The 20877-nt window shown below is 41.3% G+C and overlaps 1 protein-coding gene across 2 annotated transcripts in view; it reads right to left on the bottom strand.

Annotated features, from left to right (window-relative positions):
- Nucleotides 1-556: 556 nt before the first annotated feature.
- The window catches only part of cux2b (cut-like homeobox 2b), a 235300-nt gene continuing 214979 nt past the window's right edge, over nucleotides 557-20877 (bottom strand). Inside the window, exons 17-23 of one of the 2 annotated variants that reach the window (XM_052032004.1) lie at nucleotides 20299-20823; nucleotides 20063-20190; nucleotides 16982-17141; nucleotides 15174-15449; nucleotides 10662-10850; nucleotides 6279-6552; nucleotides 557-2862 (exon numbers count right to left, since the gene is read on the bottom strand). In XM_052032004.1, coding sequence (XP_051887964.1) covers nucleotides 2004-2862; nucleotides 6279-6552; nucleotides 10662-10850; nucleotides 15174-15449; nucleotides 16982-17141; nucleotides 20063-20190; nucleotides 20299-20823 — 2411 coding nt within the window. In that variant the 3' untranslated portion in view covers nucleotides 557-2003. Of the gene's footprint in view, nucleotides 2863-6278; nucleotides 6553-10661; nucleotides 10851-15173; nucleotides 15450-16981; nucleotides 17142-20062; nucleotides 20824-20877 lie in introns of both variants that reach the window. The other variant, XM_052032005.1, reaches the window with a different exon arrangement.

The raw sequence follows: 20877 nt of genomic DNA, 5'->3' as shown, positions 1-20877 counted from the left end.
TCTGGCCTCAAACAGTGTTTTGTGAAGACAACCTTTCTTGCTGAATGTGTTCAATAGATTGATTGTTAAACGTTGATTGTATTGACTCAACTGTCACATTAAAAACTGCACATCTTTAATTCAGCAACAGTTGCACAGAATTTTTATGACAATTGGTTTAATACAGTTGCCATTTTGAGATTGATCTGCAGGGTAAACCTGCATGCATAATGGAAAAAATGCATATTTTAGGATCAGATCAAATAAACTGCAGTATCTTAGCCTTAACAGGGCACATCTAAAATGATTTACTCACTTTGTATCTAATGTTAATTGTTCTGACTTTTTTTGTAGCTTTTTCTTACTTCAGTCTATAATTTTGAGGAGGAAAATACATCAGCTATCTTTTAAGGAAATAACCATAAAGCGTCACTGAAAACAGCTTAAATTCAAATGTGTACGAACAATGCCATGAAAGGAATAAAGTCATCGCACATGGCTTGCCTTCCTTTGAATTGCTCTTTAGTTGTCCTACTTTTTGGACTGTTGCAGCCTGCAGTAGTTTAGGCAATTAATGTAAAATAGTGACCTGAAGCACTATATTTGGGACACCGCATCAGAGAATAAATCAATCTGCATGTCAAAACTCTTACACAATACCAACGGAAATATATTGTATTTAGTGGCCAAGTGCAGAGAAAGACTACAAAGGCTAGATAGTGATCAGCCTTCATGTTTTCTTTTTACAAATACAAAAGATAAGGTAAGATGAACGCAGGGATAAAAAGGATCAGTTGAATCTGATCAAGTGCATTACCGTAGCCTTGAGCAAAACAGGATTTAAATCTGGTGCAAGACAAAATCAAGTGCTGCAGGAAATCCTGAAGAGCCAAAACCCACATCAACCTTCAGCAATGAGATTACACCAACATCATCACATCAACTACATTTTAAAAAGGTGGAAAAAAAACCTTCAAAATGTGGATAAAAATCAGGATTGATTTGAAGAGGCCAGCTGCATTGTTAGGACTGGAATATGCTCACGCAAGGAACGAGGTCCTGTTGCTGAACACCAGACCGTGGCAACTTGGGAAGTAAAATATCTTCTCCTAAAGCAGAGATTTTGTCAGCTGCCTCTTATGCTTTACTGACTTTGATTCATAGTCCCATAGTTGGTTACAAAAACAAAATGTAAACTCCAAAATTACTTGTTTTTGCTGGGCAAAGTTCTGTTCATTAGACTTTTGGTATTCTTCAGAACACCACAGGCAAATGTCTAACAGGAGTGAAGAGTTAATCACGTACCATGCTACAGCTTGTTCAAGAAAGGCTATTGCAGAAGTTTCTACAACATATACAATTGCACATAACACCCTGTGTTACAAATGTTTGAAAACACATGATCAAAACTAAGAACATAGTTCCTGGTGTTGAGGTTCCTATTTTTAGAGTCTTCTTGACTATATCAGAGTTCACTTCTGGTAATATGAATTAGTTGTCTTGAAGACAAAATTAAGAAAACAATTTCTATCCATGAGCTAGCAAATTTGGTCAGCCTTCTGGATCATAGTGCTGTTTAATGGCTTTAGACTATAGTCTTTAATCTCTTCCTGCGGCAAACTACAGGACTTCAAGTGTGCATTTAATGGCACTAAAATCAATGTTTGTTATTTTCATTTTGTAGCTAATGACAAATAGGAAAACTGCTACAGCAGAGTTTTCAACCAGTCCTTAATATAAGACATGTACAAATAAATATTTCTTTTTCTAAAAGTTGTTTGATTTTTTTTGTTTAAAATAGTGGTCAATATTTTTTTCTTCAGATGCTAAACGTGATTCTGGAAGATTAATTGAAGAGTGAATTCATAAAATTCAAAGCTTTCTGCACAAACTACTGCAGTTTTGGCTTTTCCAAGTCTCAATTTAAATTAAACATTTAAAATTCTTCCTACTCTTGAAGAGTTCAATGTCACATCCTGTGGTTTTGTTACAAACAAATTCACTGCCCATAATAAAACCTCGCATTAGAATTCCCAGTCTGTGGGTTCCTCTCGATTGGCTGCCCTTTCGAGACGATGAATAATGTTATTCAGATTCGCCATCTTTGCATTGCGTCTCTGGATGCTTTTCGTTAGCTTTGAGTTTGGCTGTAAAGGAACATTATCAGTCCCAGGAATCAAGCACTGCCCCTGTGGGACAGTGGGAAGTGAAGGAGAGATGGGGGCAGAGGAGGATGGGACTGGAGAAACTGACATTAGGCCCGGTGAAGAGGTTGCAGAAGGAGAATTCAGAGTCACCTCCAGACCGCCGCACGTAGGCTCAGAAATTGCTTTGAAACCATTGCTTTCTGCCACTTTAGGTGCAGGGACACACTCATCAGGCTTTGGCGATTTGCCAGGAGACGCGAGATCCGACGAATTACCGTGAAACTTTTCATAGTTAGATGAACCAATAATCAAGCATTGAGGATTCTGGATATGCAGGACTGTGGTAGTTTTTAACGGATGGATCTCATGGTTACAACCAGCTCTAACCCGCTCCTGTTTTAGAGTGCCAGGGAAGTGTACAGATGAAGCAGCACTCCCTACACTATCTTCAATGCAACAGGTTGCACAATGGTCATAATCCTCCTCTTCACAATGATCACGGAATTCCTGTTTAATCTCCATTTCAGGTTCCCCGTGTGTCACCAGAGCAGCCGGCAGCCTGCCCTTCATTTCAGCAAAGACAGCCTTCTTGTCTTCCGGCTCCGAGTCAGAACTCTGTGCTTTGCCGGCACTTAGAGAATGATTGTGGTGTGCATACCCTTGGCAGCTGGTTGGCTCCTGATCTGTATCATTCTCCTGGAGATCTTCAACAAGCGTTTCCCTTCGAACACGGGACCTGCAGGAAACAGCGTACAGGGCAATATTAAATAGGTTCATTAAATAAACTAATGAGGCAATCTGAAGCTTGAGATGAGAAAAGATCAATCCATTGCATATGTATTTTTCCTGTACTAAAAGTACTAGGTATCTCAACTACTTTAGAAGCAATCCTTTTTAGTTAATGAACACCTTAATATCATCCAAGCTGAGCAAATACAAGAAGAGAAATGAATAGAAGAACATGTTTGATGGAGTTGGGAGAAGAATTGGATGAAACTCCTTTGAAGAATAAACCATAGCGTAGACTAACTATTTCATCAATAAAATCTTCTGGCAACTTTTTTGTTGGATCCATTTACCATAAATGCATTACGTAACAGTTTAGGATTATTGGACAGGGAGATATTCATGCCAAAAGTTGCAATACGAACAAGGAAATAGGATTTGGAAGACACCATTTTCCCTTGAATTTCATCTTATGCTGACTCTGCAGTTCCTTCCATCACTTAATGAGTCAGAAATCTTTTATGAAACTTGAACTAACCTGGAGCTGAGAACTCTGGACACTTCAGATTAAATTTCACTGTGACATGAATGCTAGAAGGATTAGCATTGAAAACAAAATGTTAAACCTTCCTAAATGAAATGTGACTGGGTTATTAGTAGCTTATTAATTCCTAACTATTATTGAACAACCTGTTTGGCCCCAAGAAAATAATTTTAATACTGTGGGTTATCTTTCCTTCAGAATAGTATTTTACAACTTTTGCCTTGAACTTCATTTACAGTAAAATGATTATAAATTATATTATGAGCTATGCTTTTGACCATCTGATTTATTTGGGAGATCTCACCTTTTGATAACTTCCATTGTTGGATGTCACAATCTCCCTTTAGATACTGACACACTCAATGTCACAGTAGAACAGGGGAAATGGACAGGAGCTGAATCTTTGAGGGCAGCTTGAGAGTGCTGCTTTGTCACCACTGACTCCAACGTTCAGGCCCATGTACTTTCATGGACTTTCCAACTTGCTTCTTCACCTTTCAATGCAAGCTATATTCTCGAATGAAGCTTTTGATAACTTTACCATGATTACTTAATCTTTGAAGCAAGATTTTATTCTCGAGTTATTTTTCATTCCTCAAGCTACAGTGGTGTGGTAAGGGAGTACATTCAGGAGAATGTGTTGTTTTTCTTCTACAACTCTTTCCTACTTAATACAGGATCAAACTCTCAATCTGCAACCCTATCCCCACAGGCCCAATTTGTACATGTCTCTGCCCAAGCATTTCAGCAATTCTCCTCAGAACTGTAACAAGTAGTGTGGATAAAGGGGAACCAATGGATGTAGTGCATCTGAATTTCCAGAAGGCATGTATGTGATCAGGTACCACATAAAAAGTTACTACAACAAGTAAGGGCACTTGGTTTTGGAATTTATATATTAGCACGGACAGAAGGTTGGCTAACAAACAGGTTCTAGATAAATGGGTCACTTCCAGATCAGCAACTTGTAACTAATCAGGTTCAATTGCGATCAGTGCCGGGGTCTCGACTATTTACAAACTAAGTAAATGATTCAAGGGGTTGAGTGTATTGATGACTCTAAGGAAGATGAGGAAAAAGTTGGTAGAAGGTTCTGAAAAGGGGTATAGATAGGTTAATTGAGAGGTTAGGTGAGTGGGTAAAAATTTAGCATATGGAGTACGAGGTGGGGAAAGGTGAGGTTACTGACTTCGGTAGAAAGAAAATAAAACAGTATTCTCCCAGAGTGTCATAAATCTTTGGCATTCTCAACCCTAGGAGCTGTGAAGGATGAATCATTGAATATATTCAAGGTTGAGATCGACTCCCCTGGAGACCAAAGCTCAGTCTAAGGTTAAGAGAATTGGGCAGGAAAGTGAACTGCGGCTTGAGGGCCGTGTTCTCCTGCTCCTATGGTTCCAATGGTTTAATGTTTTCAAACACAATGTTAAGTCAGTGGTAACCAAAAACTGAAAATTTTCATTTGCAGCCAAGTTTCAAAAACTGCCTCAACCCGCAGGTGCTTTGTTCCACACTGATTTTCCTAGCTCACTCCACGCCTATCAACTTGTGCACCAGAAGCACCACTGAAACTTCCCATATTTCCCTGAGTACAACAAACAATGAATGACAACAGAATCAGAATCAGGTTTATTATCACTGACATATCTCATGAAATTTGTTGTTTTGCAGCAGCAGTACAGTGCAAGACATAAAAATTACTATAAGTTACAAAAATAAATAAATAGTGCAAAAGAGGAATAACAAGATAGTGTTCATGGACTGTTCAGAAATCTGATGGTAGAGGGGAAGAAGCTGTTCCTAAATGCTATTTGACCACGAGGTGCATCACAGCCCGGTTGAATTTCTAGCATGACAGCAACCCAGAATGGAAACCCTGACTAATTTCTTTTCCTGGCTGTCCCAAGGAAGCCTATGGTCACAACTGTTCCAACACATGAAAGCAACAGACTCACGACAGGCCGAGCTTGGCTCCTCGGCTCAGGATGGCTTGGCTACCGGAGAAGGTGGATACAATGGAGTCTGGCACTGGTTAGTTTATAAATCTAACAAGGATCTGGAAAGTCCGGGGCATTTGCAATATGAGATCCCACTACAGAAAGAGTAATGGTCACTGTAATGACTGCCAGCCACAGACACATTGGAGAAGGCACCTGGGCCGGCTGTGGCTGAGAGTCCATCACATGTGCACCAGGCTGCCTCAGACAGAAAGCCGAGAGCCTCCTTCAGTTGGGAGATCATGCCTTCTGGAGGAAGCACCTTCTCACATTCCAATCCCTTCAATTCAAACAGATTCACCCTCAGTCAGGGGTCAGGTTCAGATTTGATTCCAATTCCTCTATTTCCTTTAATTAGATATTCAGATATGGAGATGGAGCCTGACTGCAAACTGTTGAAAGGTCAGCAAACTGAAAACAAATGACAAATACAAACCATTTCCCTGAAAACAGCTGTGGAAGATTCAGTTAAAATTATCAAAACATATTTACAACCCATTAGAGTGAATACAAGGAATATACCTTAAAATATACTAGAAAGAATCCACATAACTTAGCTAACAAACGTTATTCTTGCCTTCATTTTAAGGCATCAACTATTTTGTCTTTCACAATGCTAAAATATTTAAATAGTTTTAGTAATCATAAAAAGAAAAATAATAAAGAGAATAAAAATCAGAAGTAAAACAAAAAATGTGGGAAATACCCAGTAGGTTAGGCAGCATTTGTTGAGTGAAAAATGGAGTTAATGTTTCAGGTCGATGACAGGTCTGAAGCTTGGTTCAACAGCAGAATCTCCAATTTCAGCTTCTGATCCACATTCTTCCAAACAGATAAAAACAGACAATCAAGCTTTGTTTATGAACCTTTCAACAGTGTACTGACCTGTAGTTGTGGAACCAATTGATGACTGTGCTCGTCTTACGGTTGAGTTGAGAAGCCAGGCTCTCAATGGTCTGTTGGGAGGGGTATGGCTCCGACTGATAGGCTTTCTTTAGGGCCTCCTTTTCCTCAGGAGCAAGCACCACCCTGGGCTTTTTCACCTGGTAATGGTGGAATACTTGGTGCTGAATGCTTGGGCTGGCTGATTCCGACTGGGTGCTGGGAGAATCACTGTCAGATCCAGCGTTTATTAATCCATATCTTCGCTTCAGATACGCTAAGGAAAAAATTATGAAAATAGTTAGTGCAATTAATGCTGAGCCCCACCAACTCTGTACCATTCATTTCCTTCCCAGTCCCGACTGATCTGCAAACCTATGAGCTGGTGCCTTAGGCCTCTCTCAGACACAGCCCTTGGAGAGATGTTCAGGAGCACTTTTGGTGTTGCAAGCATTAAAAATTTTGGAAGACTTTATTTTGGGAAATGGCAGCAAAGGGTTACTGAGCCAGTAATCACGATTAATGATCTGTGGGCATGTTCAAATCCCATTATGGCATTTGGGGAATTTTAATTCAGTTAATTAAATAAATCTGGAACAAAAAGTTAATTTCAGTAATAGTGACCATGAAATAACCAGATTGTTACAGAAATCCATCTGGTTCATTAAATGCTCTTTGGGGATAGAACTGTGGTATTTGTGTAGTCTGGTCTATAATGTGACTCCAGACCCACCAATGTGGCCCTCTCCTAACTGTCCTCCAAAATGAATCTTAATTCAGGGAAATTAGGAATGGGCATTAAATATTATCCTTGCCAGCAACTCTGTGATCACTGTTTTTAGATGGAGTCCAAGATAGCTTGTCGCTTGCTGCTTAGCATATTTTGTAACCTTTCGGTTCAGATTTATTGCACCTTTCTGAATATGAAATTTGAGTAGACTTTAACACTCTAGCTGTGATGGACAGAGACAAACGACGTGCAAAGCTTCTGTACAGACAATGATATGCATACTGGCTTGCCGAAACATTTTTTGCATCCATTATAAATTGCATTTAGTGCAGTAGCAGTGGCTGCCTCATTGGAAACGGTGTTATGATAAACATTTTCAAGAATGGGTGTCGCATTCCATGACACAAAATAGCTGCCACTTACAGTTTATATTCTGAGATTCAGGCACTTGTATAGCATGCAGGTGCTCTAGAGATGAATTAAACTAGTGGAGGCAGGGAAGGAAAAAGGAGATAAAATAAAAATAAAAAATAGTTACAGCTGTCTTTTTTCTGTTTTGTTGAAAGAAGTCATTGCTGCTAATTACATATACACAAGAGACACAAGGGTTCAATTTCAATTTACCATGGGAACAACAAGCCACTTTGCCCTATGGTAAATTTCACCTTGAAATTAGCTTTACGCTGCAGTGGTTAGTTGAAAATTAGACCAAAGATTCTTAAGTCTAATGCCCTTGAGACAGAGGGAGAATGAGGGGCAGAGAGATCAATACAAATAGTTTTACATATTCCTTGGGTAGACCAGGGTAAATCAGCGCCACAGGACTTGGCAGCTGTTCCTGCCAGCATCTCTGACATTTTGTTTGAAGCCTTGAAATTGGTAGCAATTCTATCAGTGCTTGCAACTTAGGGATAACATGATCTAAATCATATCTTGATGTACCAATGGGCAGCCTTTGTTACGCTTGCTTTAAAAGCATAGGGAATCTAAAAGTGTTAAAGAAAGAGGCAGTACAAAGGGAATGGAAAGGAAGAGTAGGCGAGATAATCAAGGGCTGAGGCAAGACGAGAAGCAATGTGCGGAAGAATAATGTGCAGAATACCATGAGCACAGCAAAATATCATGGCGCAATAGGCCAAATTAGTCTATCGTTACTAGATCATTGAAGCCTGCAGATCGCATGATACCAAGGATAAGAAGAAAATCATAGTAAATATGAATCCCCTCGAGTCAATGAACCGCGCTAAGGATCCTCACCATCAGGATATGCCCTCTTCTTGTTACTACCATCAGATTTCTGAATGGTCCATGAACACTACTTTGTTATTCTTTTTTTTGCACTATTTAGTTTTGTAATTTATAATAATTTTATGTCTTTGCACTGTATTGCTGCTGCCAAACAAATTTCATGTCATATAAGTCAGTGATAATAAAGTGGATTCTGAATCAAGGCAGCAGTGAAGCACAGAGCCAGATTGTGTTCCACCACCTTCAGCCCCAGCAAGACTGGTCCCTGCCCATAGAATCAACATGTCCAAAGTAAAAAGAGACACAGAAAGACTCCAAAAAAAATTTGAGAGACAAGTTGTAGACAAAGGCTATTTATATCCCTTAATGACTCTTGCCAGAAGGATTTGCCCCATGAAGATATCAAACCAGAAACTTAATGAAAGTCGATTTTGTAATGCATTGATTGTACCTTCTTTTGTCAATATACTCCCCTTGCCCAAGAACTACTGAGTCCTCATCAGATGCCATACTAGTCACCCTTCGTTTATAGTTGTTGGATGGTGATTAGGACTTGGAGTTCTGGCTGATTTTCTTCTCCTGAGTCCAGTCTAGTTGTAAACATAGTAAGCCACCTGGCTAGGATGAGCTCTCTTGAGTTAGAGTTGGACCAAAACCCTCAGGCACTGGGCTTTGAGTAGCAAGAGTTGGTGTGTCTGTCATCATTACTCTTTTAAGGAATCACTCTCGCCTGTCAAGATTTTTCCTTTTATGGGGCTTATTGATTTATCTAAAATTGTTCATCTAAACTGCATCATGCCCAGATGAAAGGCTGTTCTTCAAATCTATATTATATGCCTTGTTGGAACACTGAAGGAGGCCATGGACTGACAGGTCAGAGAGGGAACAAGATGGGGAATTAAAGGGGCAATCACTCAATCTGCATTTGATTTCTCCACCACATTGTGGGGACTGAATGCAGTGCACTAGATTGGATAAAGTACAAGTGAGTCACTGATTCACCTGAAAGGACTGACTGAGACCTTGGGAAGGGAGAAGGCACAAGAGCAGGCATTGCATTTCCTGTGGTTGCATTGGCAAATTAAGAAGGGGAGTGGTTGGTGGAGGTGAATAGCAGACCAGGGCGATGTGAAGGGAACAGTCTCTTCAGAACATTGAAAGAAAAATGTATCTGGTGGTAGAACCTTGTTGAAGGTGGCAGAAATTGTAAAAGATGATCTGTTGATTGTGGAGGCTCCTGGAGTGGAAAGTGAGGACCAAAGAGCTCTATCCTTGCTCTGTCCAGGAGAGGCATGAAAGCAGAGATGCAGGACCAAGGGCTCCGTTAACTATACTAGAGGGGAAGCTGTTGTTAAGGAGGCACGTTGTGGAAATTCTTGTCACCCCTGTTCCTCCATTTCCGTCATATCTGCTTGCTCCTCTTTCAGCATTCTGTGGGACATCCACATTCAGTTCGTCCAGGACAATCCTGAGCTTCCAGTTACCCGTCACTTCAATTCTGCACCCTGCTACCATTCTGACTAATTTGTCTATAGCTTCAAGCACTGCTCCAACAAGGCCCAGCGTACACTTCAGGAACAAAACTCTATCTGGGTACATTGCAGGCTTCTGGGCTCAAAATCATGTCCGACAATTTCAGATAACTCACTTTCTCAGTTTGTATCAGAAGTGGCAAATTCTGCCATAGATTATCTATCTGTAATATTAACTCAGCAATTCTGCCTCCACTAACACTGCTTGATCTCTCTCTCTCCTCATTAATCCATCAACCAAATGGCAATCTTGGCCTCCCCCTAACAGAGATATTCCCTTTGTTCTAGCCATCATCCCTCTATCTTCTCTATCAATTAAAACCAACTTGTCTTCTTCTCTTTCCTGTTCCTATGAAGAAACCCTTGTTTCTTTTCCACAAATGCGGTCAGATCTGCCGGCTGTTCCCAGTATTTTTGGTTTAAGTACTTACTTGAACATAGGCACATACATTCTTCCACAGAGAGAAACTTAAGTAGAACCCACCTAATAATCTCTTCACTCTGCTGGCGGTCAGATAACTCATGAACTGAAAGCACATGTAGATTGGAGAGGGGACGTTGCAGAGGTTTTTTAATAGATTGATGAAAGAAAGTAGTCTGTACATTGCGTTATGAAGTAGTACCTTCACACACCTAGACTAAGATCAGGAATGGGAATGAAATTGAATTACCATACCCATATTTTGGGAAATCCCACAGAGTTAGACTAACAAAAACATGGGAACAAAGGCACCTGAATTAGCCCCATAAGATTTGGATCAGGTCAATGCTAATTCTACAAATACCAGATATTTAAAAATAGAGAACAAAGCAGAATCGTGCAGTCAAGTTGCTTGTTTGTGCACGAAACAGGTTTTGTTTTTGAAGACAGATTACCTTTTTTCTCCATTTTCTTCATGTCTCTCAACTTCTCCACATTGAAGGGATCATTTAACCAGAGCTGCATACGTACAAACGGTTCCCTCCCCTTCAAGCTAAGCTTGTGCCAGGGCTTGGGTCGAGAAAGCAAGTCTGAGACAGAGCCTTGTGTCAATCCTAAAATGCTCTCTCCAAATAGCCTTTGACCTGAGGGGTGGGGGAGGGTGCAGAATATGACAGAAGTCACACACATTTAAAGGTCTAGAAACAGTAATAAGTTACACAACTTTCTCAAAGGACACAAGACACATCCATCATTAGAAACAATTCAGCAAGTGGTTTATGTAAATTATTATCCAATTTCCCTCGGCAGTATTCATGCTAAGCTGGATACATTGCTTATGGATAGGGGCATTACATTGTATAACACATGGTATTTAGTTCAATGGGGGTAATGACTCAGAGGCACAAGATCAAGAGGAGAGAGTATTCTATCTTTGGGGATCTTCCCTGAACCATCAGAAAATTAATGGCTCCTTTTCTCACAAGATTGACACAGAAATCTCTGCATAGAATTAAAAATAGTTAAAATACAATGAGCAGGTTTCAAAGCTTATCTATGAGCAGATTGCTTGTGGCATTGCTTGTTACCTTGTTTTATAATGGGGGGGGGTTTAAATCAAAAAGGCACGAGGGGCAGAGTATTGCAGGAAGTGAGAGTTGCAGCTACCCCATGCACACTGATCACTGCAAGGTGGGTGCTGATGTACGGGGCGTGTGGAGAGTGCATGTCTGCACTGAAACATGCGAAGAAACTACAGTATCTGTTTCTTATTTCCCCTGGAAAATAAATAAAACCACTTCCCTTAGCAGCTGGAGATAAATAAATAAATACCACAGAAATCTCTAAATAATATAGATGAACTTTAGGAAGGCCATCTGTTTAGTGCATGGAGATTCAAGACAGGCATCAAGAAATACACAAAACCAAAAGAATTAACCAATTTGGATTTGTCCTGTAAATCAATTATTTCTCCTCCTTTGGCGCTGGACTTGCTTCACAGGTCTGATTTAATCATCTTTAAATTTTTACTTTTATTCAATACTCTCTCAAGTTGGTACAGTTCTTCCCAATATTCTGCTATTTGCGGTAAACAGCTTTTTAACTTTGATGTTAATATAAACAAACAGAGCTGCTGTAAGCATTTAGAAAACAGCACAAAACACAGAGATTAAAGGGGGCTAAAATTCAAACCAGGAAGCTGCATTTGGAACAAAAACAGCACATGAAAGACAAGGCACTGCTTTGGATTGTTTTCATCAGGCAAATTATCTCAGTAAAAGTCAGAGTTTGTATCTAATTTGCTCTAATAATTTACATACACACGCCAAAGCAACTTCAATGTTTCTGGAGAAGACCTTCTCGCAGTCAGCTCTGTTGGGGTTTTGCCATTCCTCTGCAGGGAACCATGGAAGCAGAGACAAATACAACCCTGGTGTGCTCTGCAATCTCCACACTTGCTGCTCATCATAAACATTTCCCAGAACTGTATTGGCCTCCAAGAGATTACCCCACACATTTAGTTCCTGGCACAGTAACTTCCTATAGTTCATTTTATTGAAAAACATATTAGCAACTGCAAATGCTGAGTATAATGGGGGATATGAGTTGCTATTTAATTATTGATGAGCATTTTGAATGTTCATTCACTGCTTTGCATTGATAGCCGCAGACTGATCTTTTTCCATGTTGGTGATTGGTTATTTTTTGCCTTTTACTGATTGGTATGTTCAGGCACGGAGCAATGGCACGAGACCTGCGTATACACACACACACACACACACACACACACACACACACACAGATGCAGGCAACAGCTCATTAAATCTTTTTGGCAACTGAAAAATTATTTATTAAATGATGATAAGGTTATCTGTCAAATTACCCACACCAATACAACAACAAGATCTCTCATTGCTCAAAACTATTTAAAAATGAAGGTCAAAGTGCAAAAGTTAAACATGTAGCTGTACAAAAGGCAAACAACATTTATCATTGTTGAAGAAAAAAAGAGAATGCAGATGCTGGAATCTGGGAGGAAAAAATAGAATGCTGGAGGAGCTCAGTGGATGAAGCAGCATCGATGCAAGATCCTGAGAGGAAACATTGATGTACACCTCTTGCCTCCACAGATGCTGCTTGACCCACCGAGTTCTTCCATTTATCATTGTTGGACTGATTCAGGAGAGCGGGCCCTGGGATTTGCTGCTAGCAAAAAGATACAAGTTTTTTCCACAACAAACCTGAATGAGGAACAGAAACCCGAATTAGATATCTTCCAAATCTTTCCAATCCCAACTTGACCAGCCCATCCTATGCAGCTTCCTATCCTATCCCACATATTCTGTCCAGAACTGAGTCTGCCAGACTCATTTACCTAAGGATTCTAACATCTCTAATGTTGCACTGCTCCTTGGAGGCTGGCTCTGATGTCCCATAATCTGAGGCCCAATGTGAGGGGTGCAGGATTATATTCCAGCATTAACACTGTAGAATACATGAGCTTACACTCATTACACATTAGTCTCCTCAATTGTTGGGCTGATATGTACAACACACTGGTGATGGTTCTGCACAGACTTGCTGGTGACGTCCCCTTCCCGTCAGGCTAGAGGCCAGTCGCCAGCACCAAGTCCAGGGCAGAGCACAACCATAAGAAACTTAGCGGCCAGATACACTTTGCATTGGGCCCTTCGGCTTTATGCCAGCAACAGTCGATTATGTGGCTGGACCCCATTCATTTGAATGAGGTCACCATCAGCTAAAGAGGTGACTGCAGGCAAGTGATTTATTTTAGTTTTGTTTTAAGTTAATTTCTGGTAGATTAGTTAATTTAAATATCTCCAATTATCAGGGAGCTCTGTTCTCTCTTGGGCAAAGACCTGAGGATCTGGCAGAGATCCACTCACTGCCCAGCTCACTTTACAGGATGGCAGCAGCAACCAGGCTCGCCAGGACATTGAGAATCCCTTTACTCTTCCTAAATAGTGTGGTGTGATCACATGCATCCACTTGAGATAGCAGATGAAGCTTCCTGGAACAGTTTAGTACAGAAGGTGATTTTTCTTGGCCTTTCAGAGCCTGAAGTTAATCTTATTCCCTTGCCCACTCCCCATACCTCCACAAGTTCTCTCCTCTGGGACTTAACAGATTCCATTTTGAAGCCTACCGAATCTATTTCCACCGAGCACTCAGGCCATGCACTCCAAATTCCAACTAACTGCTGCATAAAATAGGCTTTCCACTGCCTCTGCTTCTTTTGCTGAATACGTTAACTCTGAGCCCTCTGGTTGTTGACCCTTCAGCAATTTAATACTAGCTTCTCTATCAACAGTTAGTATAAACCCTTCACAACTTTAAACACCTCCACCAAATCTTTAATAATAAACACAGAAAATTCTTGAAAAACTCAGCAGGTCAGGCAACATTTGTGGAAAAAGAAACAGAGTTAATGGTTCAGGTTAATGATGCAAGATTGTTGCACTGAAATATTAACTCTGTTTCTCCATCTACAAATTATACCCAACATACCGAATATTTTCAGATTTGCAGAATCTGTATTTTTTGTCTACCAAGTCTTCTCATGGACTTCTTTCTTCAAAGGGGAATAATATAGTTTATCCCTATCCTGGAAGGATTCTCGTAAACCTTTTTTATGCCTTCAAAGCATTCATATCCTTATCAAAGGGATGTGTGCATCAGTCCCCCGAGGAGCTCTGGAAGGTATCACTCCAACAGTGAAGCACCTGCTCTGTCAAACTGAGCAGCCTCCATGATAAGTTCAAACTTTAGGAGGGGGACTTGTTGCTGTGATCTCCTGACTGAGGTCAGAATGTTATCATTGTGCTACGGCTGACAAAAGGCTCCAATACCAAAATTTATCCTCAGATGTTTACCTTAATGCTTTCCTGCCTTGTCAAAATTACACCTGTGAATTTGATCATTTTTATACCGAATTTCCGGATCCAATACCAAAATTTATCTTCAGACGTTTACCTTAATGCTTTCCTGCCTTGTCAAAATTACGCCTATGAATTTGGTCATTTTTACACCGAATTTCCGGATCCAATTTAGGAACATAATTTAGACATAAAAGGGACAGGCCCCCATTCTGTTTTTCCTGACACCGACCAATTTTTTATTGCTTCCTGAATCCTTCTCTTTCAAATCTTCACTGCTTTATGTTTAACCAGAAAACCTTCTTGGGAGCTTCAAATGCTTTATGGTTTACAGTGCAATAGGGTTTCCAGTGCAAGTGGTATATTACTTTTCCAAAAAAGCCCAGTGGGTCATGGAAAGAGATAGAAAATCCATTTACTCTGAACCAGTGTCATTTCTGGATTTCAGGATATGAAAGCTGCATTTCTAAAGAAAATGACTCAAGGTACATAAACTTTGATAGCAATATAGTACAAAAATGCAATTTTATGGACAAGCTACACTGAAAGTTATTGGAAAATGTACAATACCTAAATTGTTGTCTGTTAGCACTTCTTTAACCTTTTTGGTGATGGCGTAAGTGTCCAACTCAGAGGACATGGCCACCATTTCTTGAATGCCTGTAGGTGATTGGCCATTGGACAGGCTCTTACCACGCAGTGAGTGAGAAGTTGATTGGCCCTCAGGTTGCTGGTTCTCTTTTGTGCTTTCCAGAGCTGCACTGACTGGCTCCTGTTGGCTTTTCTCACAGTCAGCGGGGCTGGGTGGAGGCGACGGTGAATACCTGGCCTGAATGGCATTATTTGCTGTTTCAATCAAGTCAGAGAGAGCAAAAAAAACAAATTTTGTAAAAGCCTCATAAAATAAGTTTTTTTTTTGAAGATGAATGCCTCTTATTTATTGGCAATAAAAAAAAAACCTCACTTTGGCACTGAACCGCCCACTTCAAAAGTTGTCCTCCCAGGATTTCAGGGACACCAGCGTGTGGCACTTGGTGGAGGGGTGGGGGGGGGGGGGGGGGGGCAAATTTGAATGTGCCCAGTCTACATCCCTTCCATTTAAATGACCCCTGACCTTGGGCCTCAGGCTGGTAGAACATCACAACCGGACCGCAAAGAGCAATGCAAGATCAGAGAGGTGCTAGTGCCCAGAAGATAAATGGATCAGGCAGTCAGGGATCTGGAGGGGAAGCACAGGATGGTGCAGGATGCACAGAGTTAAAAATCAAAGAACTGCAGATGCTGGAATTGTGAAATATCAGTATCGGCACAACATCGTGGGCCAAATGGCCTCCAGTGCTGTACTGTTCTATGTTCTAAAGTTGAAAATGCTGGAAATACTCAGCAGGTTAGGCAGCATCTGTGGAAAGAAATAAAGTTAACTTTTCAGGTTAGAAAAGAAAGATTTTCAATCTGAAATGTTAACCATTTCTTTTTCCACATGCTACCTGAACTGAGTGTTTCCAGCATCTTCTGTTTAGATTTTAACCAGAGAGGTTAGTTTGGGTATAATGGCGTTAGGGAGATGTGGAAGTAAGCTTCCTGCTCCTAATTCAGTTTGCGATGGAAAAACACGTACCTCTTGGGTAACAGCCAATGCAGGACCCGATTCCCCTGAATGCAGTCAGCACTGGATGGTGATTGCCTCAGGATTATCTAGTCTTGAACTGGAGGTTTTAAACAGTCATTAAAGTCTGTCATACATGCATTAAGTTTGTGGATGAAGAGTCATTGGCCTGAAATATTTAGTCAATCTGTCTCTCCACAGACGCTGCCCGACTTACTGAGTATTTCTAGCATCTGTTTTGTTTTTAAAATTCTCAGACATCAAGCCCTCATTTGTATTGTGAAACTTTGAGCTATGGGCAAAGGATATTTGCTTGTACCATTTCCCATGGGGATTTTTAAACAAATTTATTTTACAGGACGTGGATATCGCTGGCAATGCCAGCATTTATTGTTCATCCCCAATGGCTCGAGAAGTGGGTGGGTGAGCTGTCTTCTTGAACCACTGCAGTCCTCCTGGGGAAGATGCTCCCATAGTGCTCAAGGGTAGGAAGTTCCAGAGTGTAGACGCAGTGATAGTGAAGGGCCAGTGATACGTTTCCACGTTAGGATTGTGAGAGACTCAGAAGGAACCTGCAGGTGGTGGTGTTCCCCTGTGCCTGATACTCCAAGGAAAACCCACATAAACAACTGAAAGGTATCTGATGCTTCATGAAAATTCTAAGTCATTTTGGAATCAGGAAGAGAGTGTGTTATGTCCCTACCTTACCCGGTTAATGATCAAGTTACCATAATGGTTTCAGAATTCATAACAGAAAAATAAAATCTCATACCTTGTACGGGTTGTGCAGGGTGAGTAGCGTTCTGGCCTAGCTTATCAATAAGCCACAGCTGCATGCGGATGAATGGCTCGCGGCCTTTCTGAGTTAGCTTACTCCATGGCTTGGGTCTAGACAGCATATCACTCACGCTACCCTGGGACAGGCCCAGCACCTGACACAGAGGAAAGATGAAGGGAAACAAATTATTTTCCAACCTTCAATCCTGTCCTGTTAATAGCTTTACTGAAATGGGAACATGTTATAAGGGACCGATTATTTTACAGGAGAGTGACGATCCCATCGCTCTGTGGATTTTATTGCAGCATTTAAATGGATTTTTAGTCTTATCCATCATATTACTCCTGTATTATAGGAAATCCACTTATAGATGTTTAGCTTCTGACAAATGAATATTCTTCACAGTTTTGCATCAGGTGAACATGCTTTTCGTTGCAGTGAAGATAGATTACTAAAAGCAATGGGTTTGGACAAGTTTATTAGTTGCTGTTTTGAGGAGACCAGTGAGAAACAAGAAGCATAAAAATTTGCTTTATAGCTCAGTAGGTTTCAAACCAATATAGCACTGGAATAATCATTTTTCTTCAGCTAAGGTCTTATAATTAAGATTAGAAACACTGCTTTAAAAAAAGAATAGTGCTGGAAAATAGAAGACGTTAACAGGAGTCTCTCACACCAACTGTGTACTAACTGCATACAGACTGCCCAATGCGATGGGGCGAACATACAATCAGTAGTGAGCATGGATTGCTGCCACTGTAGATCTCTGCTTACACATGCAAGGTAAATGTATTTAAATATTTCGGATATCAGAAGGTGCAGTGTAATTCCGCAATTGCAATCAAAATTGTGTACACTTGGGAACCAAGAGCACCTAGACAGAAGCACCGAGTGAATATCAAAGAATTACTGAAAGCCAGTGTAATCAATTGCTATTAAGTAACACCTAATTTTCAAATCACATTGTTAAACTGCTGTCCCGACGTCCTCACAAGACAACCAATTAAACAAAATGACCCACCAAACCCAACACCCTTGATGGTTTCAAGGATCTGTGGCAGATTTTAATCAAGCAGCACAATTTATTTTTCCCCATTCTTCCTTCCAAATGTTCCTGAGGTGAGAGAGTTATGTAATCTGGACCCACAGCATTTCCACAAAGGCATCAATACAACTCTTTTTGTGACCTCTCAACACACATGGCTACTCCTAGCCCCAGTTCATTTCTCTTCCCCTAGGCAAGTACTGGTCCCATTGAAGCTGAAATCCGAATTAAAGGCTCATGTGCCAGTATCAACCGAGGTGGAGATGGGAATACAAGTGTACAACGGTCCAGGATGAGACTTCAGCTACAACAGATAGCAACACAATGTCTAATGAATATCTTGTGTTCCTCCCTCGGTTAAACCATGAATCTCCAGTGACGGCAGTGGAACTACAGCGGACGCATTTGGATCAAAATTGATGTTGAAAACAAGAAGGCAAGCAGACAACTATGATTTGTGTTCCCTGGATGGAAGCAATAATACCAATAGCTTAAGGGACACGGTGATCCCAGCACTTGCAAAAGCAGGCTTTTGTTCATAATCCCATCACTCCTGCATTGTTGTTTGCAGTAACATTCAAAAGGTAACCACTGTACACTGCTGGCTGGCACCTACCCCTCTTCCAGATCTCACTGGCTCATCCCTTCAGTGATGATACCTCAGCTGGATTGCTGGATGGGTTGTGAGGAAAATGCTGAGAGGCTTCAAGGTGATATAGACAGACCATGTGGAGGACATGGCAGATGAAATATAAAGTGGAAAAGTGTGAGGTCATCCACTTTGGTAGAAAAAAATAGATAGGCAGAGATGGAAAGCTGCTGATATTCCAAGGGACCTGGGTGTTCTTGGACACAAATCACTGGTAGTTACTGCCCAGGACCTCAAGCAATCAGAGATGCAAACAGTATGTTATTGCAAATGGATGCGAGCACAAGAGTAAAGAGTCTCACTGTGGTATAAAGGGCACGTGACTGCACATGGAATCATGTGTACCTCTGGTCTCCCGACCAAAGGATAAATGTGACAGTGGGAGTGCAGCAAGTATTCGCCTGATTGATTCCCGGGATGGTGGGTAGTCGTGGGCTTTATCCTCGGGAGGAATTAAGCAAACTGGGCCGATCCCCTCAAGTTCAGGAGAAACTGAGATCCTGCAGGGCTTGACAGTGCAGATGCAGGAATTCCTCTTCCCCTGGGTGAGGTGTCAACAGCCTGTCTCAGAATAATGAGTCCGTTATTCAGCACTGAGATGAAAAGAATAATCTTTGAAATTCTTTACTTAAGGTGGCTGTGGAGGTCCAGTCACTGGGTATATTCAAGTCAGAGATCAATAAATATTTGGCTATTAATTGAATCAAGGGACACAGGGTGAGTGCAAGAAAATGTAGCTTGGCTGAGTAAAAGTTCAGCCATGATTTTACTGACTGGCTGAGCAGGCACCAGAGGCTGAAGGCCTGCTACTGCTTCTTATGCTTGTGTGGTAACTGTATGGCACTGGACGGTACCTGTCCTCGCTCAAAGCTCACTGTATTCCCCTCATAGTAAATGAACCTGAAACATGACAGCAGGAGAGACTGTTGGTTGAGGGGCAAGCACAGTAGTGTAGCGGTTAGTGTAAAGTTATTACAGCGCCAGTGACCCGGGTTCAATTCCCGCCGCTGCCTGTAAGGAGTTTGTACGTTCTCCCCGTGTCTGCGTGGGTTTCCTCCGGGTGCTCCAGTTTCCTCCCACATTCCAAAGACATACAGGTTAGGAAGTTGTGGGCATGCTATGTTGGCGCCGGAAGTGTGGTGACACTTGTGGGCTGCCCCCAGAACACTCTACGCAAAGATGCATTTCACTGTGTGTTTTGATGTACATGTGACTAATAAAGATATCTCTCTCTATCTCTAAAAAAGTCTCTTCTGCAGCTCTGTTCTATTAAGAACAATCATAAACTCTAACTGCTCCTCTTCACTGAACATCACACATGCTCTTTTCAGCTTGGTAAAGCAGGGAGATACACTTTGAATTAATTCATATCGTCTCTTACCTTTTCACCAAAGATTCTCTGGCAGATCCCATTTTTGGCCAGCTTTTCTTTAACTTGTCTGGTCAATTCCAGAGTGTCCACCTCCCGGTACATGTACATTTCATACTGCTCTGGAGTCAGTGGAGGTACTGTTGGTTTCAGTGAACGTGGAACGTAAGTGGGGAATACAGAAAGTTGACCCATACTTTGAGAGTCCGGGCTGCCCTCAGATTTTATGTCTGCAAGTTTATTTGTACCTTCAAAGCTGGCTGGCTGCTCCTCACCGTTTTTGCTGTTCTCACTGGCTTCTGCTCGCCACTGTCGAACAGTTCCCGTCCCAGAAGAGCCGCAGGAAGAGGATGATGGCGAGGGCGATACTGAAGCATACAACCTGTGAGCCACATTCCTGTCAGTGGCCCAGTGCTGGTCAAAGTACGATCCAGCATCACCAATTTCTGACTTCACCTTTCGTATTATGCTCTGCACAAAGGCTGCAGGTGATACTACACTGAGAGGAGTCTGTGAACTTTTAGTTGCAATGCCTTCCTCTTGTTTAATGGAAGAGGAAAGAGGAATTTTGTTTGTGGCTGGTAAAGTTTCTACATGTGGAGTTGTCACTGCATTGCTGTTGCTGCTACTGGTCTCCATCTCCAACAGAACTTGCTGTTGGGCCTGCATCTCTCGTCGGGCCTGCTCCAGGATAGAACGAATCGCTTCATCAGAACCAGCACTACTGCTGGAACTTGTACTGCACACAGGCAAGGGAGAGCTTTTAGATTCAACTAAAAAGGAAAAAAAAGAAAGTCAGTGCTTTTTTAAAGCATTCTTTCGCTCAA

This window comes from Pristis pectinata, chromosome 17 (assembly GCF_009764475.1).
Source record: "Pristis pectinata isolate sPriPec2 chromosome 17, sPriPec2.1.pri, whole genome shotgun sequence".
In the NCBI taxonomy this organism is placed as follows: domain Eukaryota; kingdom Metazoa; phylum Chordata; class Chondrichthyes; order Rhinopristiformes; family Pristidae; genus Pristis; species Pristis pectinata.
This window is presented reverse-complemented; position numbering and strand designations above follow the sequence as displayed.